A 16,569-nucleotide genomic window follows, 5' to 3' on the forward strand; every position below is an offset into this window, starting at 1 on the left:
GCTGAAAAAGTAAAGATCACAGTGATTTCCTGTTGATCTCTTCTGCATGGATGTGAGCCTGATGTGTTTACACTGTTTTAATAATGGCCATGCAGAGGTTTCCTGTGAACACCTGAAGGTAGATATGAAAGCACTTCCCTTCATCATGTCACATTCCAGCAGTGGATTCAGTAAAATCTTCACAAAAATTTGTTTTCAGTTTTTGTACAAATGATAATCTAAAAGAATTGTTTTTTTTTTGTTTTTTTTTAATTAACAGTCACCCTCTTTTTTCATCTCTCTGCATTAGTTTTGTGTGATATTCATCTGCAATGATCAAATATTGAAAGAATGTATAAGTCACCTGTAATAGGCTACATGAAAACTAAAGTGTGATTTGAATAAAGAACAGAGGTTGGTGTTAAAACATGGACAATAAAAGTCATAAGACAAATATGGATGGATGGATGGATGGATGGATGGACAGTTGGTTGGATGGTTGGTTGAATGATGGATGAACGGATAATGGATGGTTGGATGGATGGATGGATGGGCGGACCTTTGGATGGTTAGATGGATGATGGATAGGTGGATGATCCAACACTGGCCTTTAACTGTTCAGTGATGGATTATTTAATCATTTTAATGGAGAGTTTCCAGAGGGTTGGGGTCATTTCTTATGTTTTAATTATGTTAAACTGTGTTTTCGTGAACAGATCTCAGACACTTTCCTCCTTTCATTCACTTTCCGTTAACCTCCAGTCGGCAGGGGGCGGTACTGAGGACACCCGCTGCCCTTACATCAGCAGCTGCGCGCGCCGCCTCCCGTGTTTGTAGGTGTGTCGCGGTGGCTGATGGGACGTTCCTCCATGTTTACCGAACTACCGGGCCGGTGTCTCCGTTAGACCGGTTTCTCGCGGGTTCCGGAGCGGGTTCCTTCGTCTCTTCAGACATGAGTAAACTGTCGTTCCGGGCTCGTGCGCTGGACGCCGCGAGGCCGCTGCCGGTGTACAGGCGGGCGGAGCTGCCACAGCTGACGGACTGCGGCTTCATCAGCCGCGCGGTGCCGCAGATGCCGAGCGGGATGGACAAGGACGAGGAGCTGGTGGGTCCGGGTCCGAGGGACGGTGCCGGTCTGCTGGGAGGCACCGGACCTGGGTTTAGGGAATTGAGGGCTTATAACGGTTAACAGTTGGCTGTTAGCTTAGCGCCAGACCACCATGGTATTCATGACACAATTACGCACCGGTTTGTGCGCATGCTCAGTACGACCTCAGGGTAAAGAAAGTTTTTAGAAGTTTTTTATATGGTTGTTTTTCTGGCCATCGTGGCAGATGCGTTTGTCAGTGACGAAACACTGATGTTACAGCACAAAAACGTCTTTAACGTCCTACAGGGCTGTTTTAGTGGCCTGGCTACGCGTTTGACGTAACGGTTTACGTCCACTTTACGCTGTCTGCTTAGCGCCACAAGGTTTGGGCGCCTTAAATGCCACAACGTCAGACGGTGTACGTAGTTCCCATGGCAACTGGCGACGCAGACTGCATTTTTTTTCTAACTTGATGACTTTATTGAACCAAATACAACTGGAAGGACTGATACATAATAATGATATTTAAATTTTGATATTTAAAGTCTCACTGATCCAAACACTAAACAAACCAGATCAGACTGGCTCAGAAAAGCTGATGACGCTCTGGACCAACAGACCTGCTCGACCAATGACTCTCTGGACCGATGACCCTCTGGACTAGGGCTGCGTGATTAATCGAATTTTAATCAAAATCGGATTATTTAATTAGGACGATGTTTAAAAAAGGGTAATCATCAAATTGAATCTCATCTCTCTTGTGTCTCTGGGCGGCGTACCTCTGGGGTACCATAGGCTCCTCCTCCTAACTGTGAGAGCGGTCTCCACATTCTTTGGTCTCCACACAACAGTACAAAAATGCCATTTGCTAAGGAGAGTGAGAAGTTTGTGGCTACACAAAGAAATGCGAGTGTTTCTACACTCACATTTCCTTAAAAAAAACAAGAGCAAGTCAGTTAAGTGGAATTGGTACGGCTTCATAGTTTCTGATGAAGACCAAACCATTCCTCGCTGCAAACTCAGCCTGAAGGTGGTATCAGTCAAAGACAGCAGCACAACCGACTTATTTCAGCACCTCAAACTTCATCACACGCCAAAGTAGGAATAGTGCGTTGCATTTTGGGCTGTACACAAAAGTGACATGCAGCCTAAAACGCCACCACCAGCCTGAATTGAAATAGAGTTTTTACAGGAAAAAAATTGGGATTTTATTTTTGGCCAAAAATTGACTGGATGACTCTGTGGACCTTTGACGTGATGACTCTCTCGACTGTTGACCTGATGACTCTCGGTTCCAAACTTCAGGCAGTGAGTTTGTGTCTTCATTTGATATTATTCTTGACTTTTGCGAAGGTGCGTGTATTTTTGTGTTTCTGGAATTTAATGATTGTGACAGAATTAGTTTTATTTTTGTATTTCATTTCATTTGTATTTCATGTTTCCATCATGTTCGTGGAGGTGACGTGTGTTCTGAACACTTGTAGCACACTTGTAACACCAGTATTTTGCTGTAACAAGAAAATTATCTTTACATTAGAACATTTAAACTGATAATGAACATGTACTGAACATGATAATTTATCTGGTTAAAATGTGAAAACATTCATGTTATAACATAACAGCCTAAATTTTAAAAACATGAAACACATGCTAAAATAAAAGGTTCCTGGAGAACAGATGAATAGAAAAACATAGATTATCCAGCCTTCATTTAGCTTGTGTGTAGTTTACATAGTTTACAAATGACATGTTGATGTCTTGAATGTTAAAGTGTGTGTATTTGAAGGACACTGATTGGTCAGTGAAGTCACATGACCACTACCCACGGCCTATGTTGTCCATCTTCTCATGGTTCAGTGTAGTTTCATTGGTCGATCATGAAGGGAGTCGTTTACATGTACACAGTACATGAAGGTTCTGCTGCTGTTGTGATGGTCCATGTGACTGAACAGAAGGAAGAGTCCGATCTGCTCCAGGTTGGTTTGCCATTGAGGGTTAGGGGTAGCTAACCCTAACCCAGTTGGAGGATCAGGAGCCTCTGATACATCCATATTCTGATGTTATATCTCATTCTTCCTTCTGTTCAGCCCTGTGCATCAAGCTAATCACAATATCATCCACTATGTTCATTACAGAATGATCAAATAGAACTTAGACAAACTGCAGAAATGATAAATATTCTCCTATTTATCTTTTCTACACTCACATTTCCTTAAGCGAGTGTCCTTGAGTTTCACATTTTGACAAAGGGATTTATTACATTGTAATGTGGTAAGTTTATGTCAATTTAAAGTTATAACATGTAAACTTTTGCTGATCAGTATTTATTTATTTATTTTTTCCAACAGGGCAGCCAATCTGAAGACTGGAGGTTAGGGTTGGGTTAGGTCAGGATTAAGGGTTTGCGTTATGGTTAGGTTTAAGGTTAAGGGTCATAGTTAGGTGAGTGTTAATGAGACTCACATCAAAGTTAAGTCAGTCTTGTGTTATATGACTATCTGTATGAGGTTCAGCACTGGACAGCACGGTGGTTACCTGCGTGTACTGAACTACACTGGACAGCGCCAAGACAGCTCTGGTCAATGCAGTGGAGCAAATATGTGCAGCCTGAAAAGACAAAAAAATAAGTGGCTCCGGCTCCTATCATTCACTTGACAGAGCTGGCTCTAAGAGCTGTTACGTTCACAACCAACACATCCCTAATCAGAATACAGGCTTTAACCTGGTCCACTAACAAATGGAACTGACAGTTTAATCCTTTTGCCATTATTTTATTGAGCAACAAAAAATTAAACATGTTTTACTTTAATGTTAAAAGATCACTATAATCTTCAAATTTGGAATTGCATTTTAAAAAAAACTAATGAATTAAATGAAATTAATTTAAATTAAATACTCATTATTCATGTTCCCAAAGCCACAGGGAGCCTCAGCAGAGGGATGAAAGAGCCACATGTGGCTCCAGAGCCATGGGTTGCCCCTGATCCAATCCCTCTGAACCTGCTGTGTGGACATGGTTGTTATAGTTGTGGTGTGACTGAACAGGCTGATTACCGTCTAATCAATAATGTGATAAAAGTTCAACCAATTATTAATCTGACAGTTATCTTCAGTAACTGTTTAGTTGTTTGAGTTATTAAATGTCAGAAAAAGGTGAAAAATGTCTTCCTGTTTTATCCACAACCAAAATACATTCACTTTCAAGAAACCCAAAAATATGGGAGAAAACTCTTAGTACGGGAGTGGAAGGCCCCTTTGACTCCAACTTTCCCTCAGTGGCATACCTCTCTTGGTCAACTGGCAGCATTTGAAAGATTATCGTACGACTGTTAAATAGAGTAGAGGATTACAGTGACAAATGGGCTACTTTTCTTATGCAGGTCAATGATATATCCAGCTCAAGAATTTGAACCTGACTCAGTGTTCAGTAATGACTGCTGTAACTGTGTATATGTTGGCATCGTCTTTATTGTTTTGTGTTTTGTTTTGTTTTGTTTGAGATTGTCCACATGTCTTTGGTGTACTTGCATGGATAACTGGCTTAAGGTGTGGAATTATATATTTTGTATGGCCTATTTTTTTTTCTTTAAAAAAAAAAAAGTTATTGTTCAAGTCATAAAAAAGAAACCCACAGATATTCACATGTAATGAACTGACACCCAAAAATTTAGATTTTTTTTTTTAGTTGAAAAGGGACTTCATTTAATCTATGAATGGATTATCAAAGTAGTTAAATTGTAAGTGATGACTTAAATCATTGCCGTTTCCTTTAGTTCATAGAATGAAATGATAGACTAACCCCCTAAGCCAACCCTAACCCTTTACCTGAGAAATGAAACCCGTTCTTAAAATACATATTTTATTGTGTTTCCATAAATGTGTTCTTACCAACAGTTTGTGTTCTAACTGTGACCCTGGTATTTCAGGAGCATCATCTCCAGAGGGCGATGTCAGCTCAACAGGTTTTCAGAGAAAGGAAGGAGAATATGGTGATTCCTGTTCCAGAAGCTGAAAGTAACAGCACATATTATGACCGTCTGTACAAAGGACAAGTCAAAGTTCCCAAACAGCTGATCCACGTCCAGCGTACGTTTATTTTATTGCACATTTTTTATTTAATGTCTGAACCACTTTCAGTGTGCGTTTATTTTATTAGTTTATTTTATACGTTTATTACATATGATCAATCAGATCATCAGTGTTTAGTGCAGGTTGACACTATCAGGCATAAACAAACAATCATTTTCTAAATTGTGAATTTTATCCCTGAGGATAAATGGTCCTGATTTAGAGTCGGATCAGGACCCTGATGACCCTGATTCTGATCAGTGCTTGTTGTCCTCAGCTCTGAGTCTGGATCTGGAACAACCGGATTACGACATGGACTCTGAGGACGAGACTCTGCTCAACAGGCTGAACCGCAAGATGGACATGAAACCCCTGCAGTTTGAGATCATGGTGGACCGACTGGAGAAGGCCAGCACACACCAGGTGACTGACTCGGGTACCCTACGGTCCTGGTCCTGTAGGTGGACCGACTGGAGAAGGCCAGCACACACCAGGTGACTGACCCGCGTACTCCACAGTCCTGGTCCTGTAGGTGGACCGACTGGAGAAGGCCAACACACACCAGGTGACTGACCTGAGGACCCCATGGCTCCTGGTCCTGTGGTTCGGATCCTGATAGGTCCTGGTCCTGTGGTTCTGATCCTTACAGGTCCATGTCTCGGTCCTGTGATTCTGGTCCTAACCCTTCAGGTCCCAGTCCCATGGTTCTGCTCCTGACTGTTCTGGTTCTGGTCACGTGGTTCTGGTGCTATGGTTCTGGTCCTGGTCTTTCAGGTGTCCCTGGTCAAGGCCAAATGAAGATTACTACTTGCTGAAGTTTATGTACGCTGTTCTGGTCCAGGTCCTTCTAGTTGTGGTTCTAATCCTTCTGGTCCTGGTCTTTCAGGAGGTGTCCCTGGCCGAGGCCAAGCGTCTGCTGAATGAAGACGACTACCTGCTGAAGTCTGTGTACGACTACTGGCTGAGGAAGAGGAGGAACCGGTGTCTGATCTTTCAGGTCAAACAGGAGAACAGAGACGGATCCACCAACCACCACGCCTACGTGGCCTTCAGACGCAGAACTGAGAAGATGACCACCCGAAAGGTCTGCCCTCGTCTGGGTCCGCATCAGTCCCCGTTCATTCTGAGGGGTTAGGGTCAGAGTCATTACCTGTGTGAGTCAAACACAAATATGTTCTGTCTGACATTGCAGAACCGTAAAAATGACGAGGCGTCGTACGAGAAGATGCTACGTCTGAGGAGAGAATTCAGTCGGACGGTCACCATCTTGGAAATGATCAAGAAACGAGAGAAGTCCAAAAGGGAACTGTTGCACCTAACGCTGGAGGTGGTGGAGAAGAGGTAAACAACACAAACGAGTCAAAGAGGTGGTGGAGAAGAGAAACAACACAAACAAATGAGTTAAAGAGATTGTGGAGAAGAGGTAAACAGCACAAACAAACAAATGAGTCAAAGAGGTGATGAAGAAGAGGTAAACAACACAAACAAATCCAGTGTTGTGTGTGACATTGTTGCTGTTGTGCTGATGTGTGTGTCTATAGGTATGTATCTATTTATCTATTGATCAATTGATTGATCTGACCACTCGGGGTGTAATGGTGCACTCGTTTGTACTGAACCATTTCATTTTGGGTCCTCAGTACAATACAGTGGTGTACCAAACGAATACATGTGGCCTATGAGAAGAACGCAAACACTCACCTTGAATTTCCTCACGAACCTTGAAGTGGAACACACACAGTATGAGCAGGGTGGCCGCAAGTGGAACCCATGGGCAATATTTGATATCCTAGATGGATGTCTGGATGGATCGCAGTACATGCACCATACAGATGCTGAAGGTGAACCAGCATGGCACCTCAGAGCAGTGTCATACCTGTACAAAGCCAGAGTTAGAAGACCCTCTGTCTTCTCTAAGGTCTCTGACTTGGGAGCATTTTGAATTTCCTGTCAGTTGTGTCAATGGAGAGAGACAAGTCGACAGAACAAGAGTGGTGTGCCGGCATTGTTTCATGAAAATCAGTTATATTTAAAGTTGTTTTATTTTTTTGTTTTTTTTTAATGAAATTGGTCTCCTTCACTGTACTGAAAACGTATCGAAAATGCATCGAACTGAAGACCCCTGTACTGAAAACATACTGAACCAAAATTTTTCTGTACCATTACACCCCTACTGACCACAAGGAAACAGAATTGTTGAAAACCAAATACCGTATGCTATGGTTTAATGTCAAACATGCGACTTTACAACTAAGAACGTTTCTATGTTCAGGAAAATGTGGTGACGCTTTTAATGTGTACAAAAGCATAAACCTGTGGGTGTACTTGGATCTCAGCTGGAGACTACCCATACCTTTTCAGAAACTTTTGCCCATATGAGTAATCAGGAAAGCAAACGTCAAAGAGTGTGTGATTTGCTGAATGCACTCGTCACACCAAAGGAGATTTCAAAAATAGTTGGAGTGTCCATAAAGACTGTTTATAATGGAAAGAAGAGAATGACTATGAGCAAAACTATTACGAGTAAGTCTGGGAGATACTATTAAAGAAGAATGGGAGAAGTTGTCACCCGAATATTTGAGGATCACTTGCGCAAGTTTCAGGAAGCGTGTGAAGGCAGTTACTGAGAAAGAAGGAGGACACATAGAATAAAAACATTTTCTACTATGAAAATTTTCTTGCGGCAAATAAATTCTAATGACTTTCAATAAACTAATTGGTCATACACTGTCTTTCAATCCCTGCCTCAAATTATTGTAAATTTTGCTTCCCCACCCTGTATGTATGTATGTGTGTGTATGTATGTATGTGTATATATATATATATATATATATATATATATATATATATATATATATATATATATATATATATATATATATATATATATATATATATATATATATATATATATATAAAATCTCCACATCTGTCTCCAGGTATCAGCTCAGTGATTTTAATGGGGATGTCCTGAAAACGGTGGCCCTGCCCCTGGAGGAGAAGGCAGTGTACTGCGCTCCTGTTAACGTGAACAACAGCAGCCGACATAAAACCAACGTCAAAGCCAAGGTACGGACCAACACTGACAGTTTATTCATCTGGAACCATGTTGAGAGGGAGCACAGTTTTCATCTTTTTCAAACTGGACATGAATAAGAAGCTGATTTTTCGCATCCTAGTAAGTTCATATGAATTAAAAACACCACATGATACTTTAACAATATTTTTATCATATCATGCATGACTGGGGGGATTACATGGGGAGTGTGTTCCATACGTATCTCACACTGAGTACACACACACCATATGACCATACAAAGTGAAAGTGAAACTTAAGACACTTCACTAATTCCTCTAAGTTTCCCTCTGTTGTACATCTCATTTTCTTTTTCCCTTCAGATACTTTTGTTTGAGGGGGAAGGACATTTGTTAAAGAGGGCAGTGCTCATTTTTGCCCCCCCCCCCAGAACTGGGCCCGGGCAGACCTACGATAATTATTGTATTTGTACAATAATTTTACCCTCTGTACAATGTATGATCAGTAATTCTGAAAATCCCATAATATATGATAATTAGACCCCTTCATTACACAACAAAATTAATTAATTACCAAACACAAATAGGATCCTTCGCATAGTATTGCACGTGTTTTTAGTCATCCTCTCAGATGCCTTTCTACTCGAGAGGCAGGACCTTGATTCAGCCCAAAGCATGTGGATATTGGGAATTTTTCTGGTCTATTCAGTGCAGGGGTTCATCCTGTGCTCCACATATGTAGAGACGCTTGCATTTTTCTAAGGTTCTGTTAGATTATTTAAAAGTAAAACTGGGTTGCAGCATGTAATATTTATGATCTATGATAATGTGTTACTGAAGCATGATACGGGACTCACTAAAAACTAGGCCTTTCAATCAATGCACCTGTTTTCATACAGAAAACCTGGCACCTTTTTGCACACTTTTCTTCTATTTTTAAAATAAATGTCCTAATGGAAAAGTTACATTGCAATGTCTTGTGTGTTGTGTTTGGAAAAATGAGATCGGAATCCCCCAAAATCAGTATCAGCCGTCGTTTTAATTACAGGAGACATTCATTGTGACATCTTTTTTGCCACATAATGCTTATGTAGTGTCGCAATAAGGTTCGTAATATTTTTTCCATCCATAGTTGCATTCATTTTTGATTTTTGATGATGGATAATCAGACCGTTACATCAAGTCTTCATCACGTCCCAAATTAGATTCTGGAATTTATGGAGCCTAATCCATGTGTGAAAATGATGTCTCATACTCCCTGAACCATTCTGTCACAAGTCTGATGATCCTGATCAATCCTGGCATTGTCCAATCTTTTTGACCTTAGAGACATGAGAGGCTATTTACTGCATCAGTCACTTAAATAACTTGTTTTATTATTAACCACTGCAATACTTACCGATGGAAGGATCTGTTTGCTTAGTTAAATCCAGGCACTTACTTTTTTTGGCCAAGCTGTTTATTTAACTCTAACTGCAGCAACTTACGAGTCCTTGGCCTCCCTCCTACTGGATCTTATTATTGTCATTCAGCTAACTTTTCAAGACCTACCTTACCCTCTGTAGGTATTTAGCTGTGGCTGACCGAGCTGCCTCCTCATGATTGCCATTTGCCTGCGGTATCCCCAGGTATTTGTAACTTTAGGATTTATTTATTTAGTTACAGGACAGTGTGTGTTGGCATTAGTTGCAAAGAACAAGATGCATGCACCAGATTTAGCAGAGAAGCTCATTTCCCCTGCTGTCCTAGATGAACTGTCCTTCATATCTGCAATGTTCCCTTCAGGTAGTTAAACCCCTTCTGTTGTGATCACCTTTCCTCTTCTAGATACCATCTGCCCACACTTATCTAGTCTGAATGACATCCTGATGCCTTTGCTTTATGTATGTGAATTAGGGAGTCAATGTCACATTCATTCTTGGCGTACAGCTTGATGTCATCCATGTGGAGGAGGTGGCTGATGGTTGTTCCACTTCCGAGCAAATACCCAAAGCCACTCTTTGTGATGATCTGGCCGAGGGGGTTTAGGCCTATGCAGAACAGTAGTGGGGACAGAGCATCTCCTTAGTATATGCCACATTAGATACTTGGTGTTTCTGGTCTTACAGTTTTGGGCGAATGCCCTGTTAACCAGTAGCTGGTGCTTACCTCCTCTGGTGTTGCTGCCAAATCCTGTCTGTGCTCTGCTCATGTATTGCTCCGTGTGCCTACTCATCTTAGTGGCTATGATGCCTGATAGGAGCTTCCATGTTGTGCAGAAGTCGGTTATAGGCCAGTAGTTGGATGGTGTTGTTCCCTTTGGGAGGTCCTTCATTATGAGGGCTGTCTGGCCTTGGGTTAGCCACTCTGGGTGATTTCCCAACATTAGCGGTTGGTTCATCTGTGCCGCTAGGCATTCATGGAGTGCAGTCAGCTTCTTAAGCCAGAAGGTATGAATCATGTTGGGCCCTGGTGCTGTCCAGCTCTTCATTTTGGACACTCTTGTTTGGATGTCTGCTAGGGTGATGACTACTGGGTCTTGTTCTGGAAGTTGGCTGTGCTCTGCTTGTAAATGTATTAGCCAGTGGGCGTTGGTGTTATGTGTTGCCTCTTTTTCCATACTCTTCAAGAATTGCTCAGTCTCAGCCCTGGGTGGGTCTGTTTTCACCTTGTTACCCTGCCATTGAGAGTAGACCTTAGCTGGGTTGGTGGAGAACACCTTGTTTATTCTCCTTGCCTTTATTTCTCTAGTATACCTCTTTTGGCGGTTGCTAGGACTGTGAGCCTTTACTTAGCAGTCTCCAGTGCCTCAGCTGTGGACAGTTTGTTATATTTCCTGGGCAACTCTTTCTTTACATTCACACATCTGCTTCATTCTTTAGAAGGCTGACTTCTCTCCAAGCTGCCACAATCTTTGCCTCTAGCCACCTTTTCCATCGGGCAACTCGCTCCTTCTGGCTACCCATTCTGTTCATCTTTTAGCTAAGCATCTTTAGGATGACTGTTGCCGTTGCATACATCAGCTGATTGGTCTCAGGGATGTTTGTGGAAGGGATAGTTAGCAGTGCGGTGTTCTGGTCCTCCAGTAGAGACTGGTCTGGTATTTTATTGTTTAGCCTTGGCAAGCAGGAGGTAGTTGAGTTCCCCCAGTACTTCATGAGAGTTGTCAGGTCAGCTGCCTTTGTGTTCAGTCATGTTTATCACTTAGTTTTATTCATGTATTGTTTGTGTATTGTGTGTTCAGATGCAGAAGAATCAGGTCTCCATGAGAGAAGAGCTGACCTTTGACCCCACCAGACCAAAGAACAGATGCACCAAATGGGAGCGCTTGTTTCCTCCACAGAGATTTCCAGGTCGTCTCCCCAGAGCTGAGAGCATTTACCGAGCTGACGTCAACCAGTATGACTTCCACAGCTCCGGAGAAGACGAGGGAAACTCCACCATGGTGGTTAGTGCTATTGCGTCACACAGTACTGCTATTGCGTCACGCAGTACTGCTATTACGTCACGCAGTACTGCTATTACATCATGCAGTTATTACGTCACGCAGTACTGCTATTACGTCACGCAGTATTGCTATTATGTCACGCAGTACTGCTATTGTGTCACGCAGTACTGCTGTTATGTCACGCAGTACTGCTATTACGTCACGCAGTACCACGATTACGTTACACAGTACTGCCTATACGTCACGCAGTACTGGTAACATGCCACGCAATACTGGTAATTCGCCACACAGTACTGCTATTACGTCACACAGTACTGCCTATACTCGACACAGTACTGCTAATATGCCACACAGTACATCATGCAGTACTGCTATTATGCCATGCAGTACTGCTAATACTCCACAGAGCACGCCACGCAGTACTGGTAATACACCACGCAGTACTGCCAATATGCCATTGTAGTACTGCTAATTTGCAACGCAGCACTGCTCATATGCCACACAGTACATCACGCAGTACTGCTAATGTTATTGATTGGACAGTTGGACTGATTGGTTGGGTTGATCCATCTCCTCAGACTCCTCCTACCTCTGACGATGAGAACTACCCTGATGGAGTTTTTATCTTCAGGAGAACAGATGGCTGCCTGTATCTGTCTGTAAGTTTAATGTTCTTTTGAATCATTTATTTCATAAATTAAATGTATTTTTATTTATTTACTTGTATCTATTTTCAACGTTTAATCCGTTACTTATCAAGGAAGTATATTAATCCCTAACCCGTGTTCTGTGACCTCTGACTTGCAGCCTCGTTGGGATGGTGGGCATGTAGACATCCAACCACTGCATGAGCGTCACTTCCTGACCAAGCTCTCTCTTTCTCCTGATTGGATGGGACTGAGCCGCCGCCGGACGGGCCGAGGCGGCAGGTACTGTGTCTTCGTGTACTGTGACCAATGAAGAGTTGATAGGGTGTTTGATGATGCCATGTCAGGAGGTCGTTTCTTAAAAGGACGGCATCGTCAAAATGTTCACCATTGCTCTCGTCAAATAGTTTGAGAAACTTCAGGGAGCTTTAGTCAAGTAACAAACATTTTTAATCTTTGGCAAAATGCAAGAAATTGAACAACTGAACACCTTTGTTTCAGTTGTATTTTACACAATTCATCTTTGTCAACTGTAGATTCAAAAATGTCAATAAATGAAATGGGAACACATCAATTAAACAGGTTTTTCCTGGTGGTTCATTGGTAGTAATGGTTAATAAGTTGCACCACATCATATGATTTTGTTGCTCCATATTTGAAGTTTTCCAGTGATGATGTCATGGCCTCTCCATGTATCCCTAACCTTCATACACGTTCTACATGTTACACATGCCACACCACACTTTGAACATGTTAGACTCACCTCTGAGGGTTTTACTGATCGCTAACCCTCCTCTCTGACCAGGATTCTTCTGGACCGGGCTTCCTGCAGTCTGGATTCATTGCTGAACCAGCTGGACACATATCCTGGCTCATGGACCAGATCCAGGACTGTGTATCCAAATGAACCAGTAGACTTAGACCAGAAGCTCCTTATGAACTCTAGCAGCATCCCCTCGCTGAGTCAAGCCCTGAAAAACATCCAGACCCTGAGGCGGTGCTGCTTCAGACCCAGACCAATTCAGAATCAGAGAATCACTGACAGCAGGACTGCAGGACCCTCTGTGGAGGACAGGAGGTTCCTGGACACACCTGGATCAGGTGGGTCCTCAGGCCAGGCCCGGAAAACCTGATGTTGGTGGTTAATCCTACTTGTGTCCCTTGGAATCGATCTAATAATGAACTTATATTCATGAAGAAAGAAGAAAAACAAAAAGGAAACAAACAGGATTTTGTGAAAAGATACTGACCTAACATTCAATAGTGATGATGTGAAAAGGGGTGACTGATAAAACCTGTAATAATGAATGGCTGCTGTTCCTCTGCTGACCTGCAGGTGGTGTCAACATACATGATTGACATGTACTCTATGTATCTGCCAGCAGGGGGCATCACAGAGGAGCAGTACTACAGCCACCAGCAACAACTGATGAAGATGAAGAAACAACAGCTGGAACAGCTGCAGTACAATGAAGCTATGTCCAGAGCAACAGCACCGCTCGACCATCAGAGAAACCAGGTATTTATATATGTGAAATGTACAGATGTACAAAATATATGTTTGTGTATGTATGAATGTGTATGTATGTATATGTGTGTGTGTGTGTGTGTATATATATATATATATATATATATATATATATATATATACACACACACACACTATAAATGCCAGAGAACGCAGGTATGTAGATGTAGAAGTTTACTGTACTTTATAGTATGTACACTGTACAGATGTACTACATACATACATTTAAGAATGTCCAAGTGTGATTCATATTATCCACATCTACTTGTCCTTGTCTGGTCTCATCTAGTCCCACAGGTCCCCTGAGTCCACGTCTCGTACTCTGGACTCGGTCAGTGCTCACTTTGCGGCCTCGGCTGTGGTCAGTACTTCACCTTCAGCACAGGATGCCCTGAGACCCCCTAAGACCACTGGAGTCCCAAACTGTCCAGGTGAGCTTTTAGACAGGACTGTACAGTCCAAATATCTGTACATGTGTTGCTCTTATCCTCTGTTTTCACTATTGTGCTGATCGTATTTTATACAGAGTTTTATCTCGTATGTTTGTTTTTTTTTTATGTACTGTTTTTATTCTTGGTTCTGCTGCTGTAATTTTCCCAGTGTGAGTCTAGAAAAAGATCATCTGATTTGATCTGATCTTATTCCTCATTTGTTGTGTATGAACAGTCGAACAGATTGAATATTGATGTTTAAAGCTGTATATGACTTTCGTCACCAATTTTTCATCAAATCTGTAAGTCATAGCCCAAGTATCACAAATCTTTAAGTCTTTCCGTAATTACACACCATTACACTGTGTGGAACTCTGCTTCCCACAGTGCACATCGCGACACATTTCCGAAAATCCCTGAGTGACCTACCAGCTCTGTTTGTAAACACTTGGAGTGTTTATGGTGGAGCACACTTCGAAATTGTTCACTGTGAGGGAAGAGGTTCAGGTGCGTAATCACGGAAAGAATTATGGATTCGTGATACTTGGGCTATGACTTGGGTTTTGATGAAAAATTGGTGACCAAAGTCATACACAGCTCTAACCACCCTCCCACCCAGGTGCCTCCAGGTCTTCATACTCCACCTCCTCATCTGTCAGTGGTGTGGGACTTTTATCCATCCCCAAACAGCAGAGTCAGGTGGGGGCCGTGTACCCCACCCACCACCACAACATCCGGCCTTCAGCCCCCCCGCCATCTGCCTTAAAACTGGCCACTTTGGCTGCCAAAGTCATACCTGTCAGTGGCCTGCCCAGGTAAACCTCACCTGTTCACATCAACTCCCCTGTACACATAAACTCACCTGTACACGCAAACTCACCTGTAGAGAACATTTTAAAGGTACATATGAACGTTTTGCGGTTTTATGAATGCGTGTTTTTTGTGAATGACAGTGTTTGCATTTCTTGACAAACATCGTCTGATGTGTCATCATGTATATTCATTCATTTTCTGAACCGTTTTATCCTGCATTGGGTGGAGGGGGCGGAGCCTATCCCAGCTCCCATGGAGTGAATGCATGGTTCACCCTAGATGCCAGTTCACCACAGGGCAGACATGATTATAGTCGCATTACATATGTGTAGCGGGTGCTCCCTAGTGGCCCACTGTGGACACTCGTGGGCCTGTTTCTGTTTTAATCAGTAACAGGAGGTGAATAGAATATTTACATAAAGTTTAAAATAAATGTGTAATTTTTAATTTATTTTTCCACAGAGATATTGACGAACCTGATCGACAACTGAATGGACTCTCAGAGAACACACAACCCATGGAGGTCACATAACACCAACTCCCATCAGCACTAGCTCCTTGGCCATAAATTCGAACATATAGATGCTGTGTCAAATGGACCGTACATCAGCGCTGCCGTTGTTTTGGACCTGGATTAAATACATGTTTTCATCTCTAACCATGTAACTGCACCATGTTTTCAGCCATGTTTATGTCCAAACTTTTCCTCTGTCCTCATGTTAAACTCAGTCACATTTTAAACACAGGTTACAGTATGTAAAAACAGTATGTATGTTGGGCACTGAGCTTTCACGAGACGGTAGAACAATGTAAAAATGAAGCAAACCTGGTTGTCATTTTGCTCTTTTGTGGTGATGAACTCCGGGCTGAGCCTGGATGGGTGGACCTAACCCTAACCCTGCCCACCTGTCATCAGTGACCTCGCAACAGATTCCGATGTCCTCAAATTCTCTAAACTCCTTTCTCTGTCCTCAGCTCAAATGAGTCTCCTCGAGAGGGGATTGTCTTTTGTCCCACATCCCACCAAATTTGTCTCAGAGGAACTTCAAGGGGACATACACAAATATCACCTCCAACTCAAACTTTCTAATAATTTCCAGCCCCAATTGGATTCCTTACACATACCATTTCCAAAACCATCCACATGAGAACCCCTCTTTACACAGATATAAAAACCCACACAAAAATTAATCAAATTAGACAGATGGGCCCTGTGGACATACAACATCCCAGATAATCTGTCGAGGGACGAACGCAGGGCCCTCACCCAATTGGTCCAAAATCCAAACATTGTAATAAAACCAGCAGACAAGGGCTCCAAGGTAGTCATCATGGACAGACAAGACCTCATAGAAGCCAATAGAGAACTTTCTGATAAGTAATATTATAAACCTGTAACACAAACTATTCAACACAACACCCAATTACAACTGTGGACCATCATCCAAACTCTTCACCATGAAAAAATACATCACAGCTAAACAACATGACTACCTCTTCGGCTCAGATCAACCCCATCCTAGACAATTTTACCTCCTCACAAAAATTCA

The 16,569-nt window shown here is 42.3% G+C and overlaps 1 protein-coding gene across 4 annotated transcripts; it reads left to right on the forward strand.

Annotated features, from left to right (window-relative positions):
- The first annotated feature begins 818 nt into the window (after positions 1 to 818).
- On the forward strand, positions 819 to 16,569 carry epc2 (enhancer of polycomb 2). 4 transcript variants are annotated; one of them, XM_030125131.1, is made up of 14 exons: positions 819 to 1,084; positions 4,996 to 5,155; positions 5,415 to 5,560; positions 6,024 to 6,221; positions 6,330 to 6,478; positions 8,077 to 8,206; positions 11,397 to 11,601; positions 12,174 to 12,259; positions 12,408 to 12,529; positions 13,053 to 13,348; positions 13,630 to 13,766; positions 14,065 to 14,206; positions 14,826 to 15,021; positions 15,482 to 16,569. In XM_030125131.1, the coding sequence occupies exons 1-14, from the start codon at positions 932 to 934 to the stop codon at positions 15,549 to 15,551; spliced, it is 2,190 nt and encodes a 729-aa protein (XP_029980991.1). In that variant the 5' UTR covers positions 819 to 931; the 3' UTR covers positions 15,552 to 16,569. The 4 variants fall into 4 exon arrangements, with proteins under 4 accessions (XP_029980991.1, XP_029980992.1, XP_029980994.1 ...); XM_030125132.1 differs by having other exon boundaries at positions 13,633 to 13,766; XM_030125134.1 differs by having other exon boundaries at positions 11,397 to 11,600; positions 12,179 to 12,259.

This window comes from Sphaeramia orbicularis, chromosome 21, assembly GCF_902148855.1.
Source record: "Sphaeramia orbicularis chromosome 21, fSphaOr1.1, whole genome shotgun sequence".
In the NCBI taxonomy this organism is placed as follows: Eukaryota; Metazoa; Chordata; class Actinopteri; order Kurtiformes; family Apogonidae; genus Sphaeramia; species Sphaeramia orbicularis.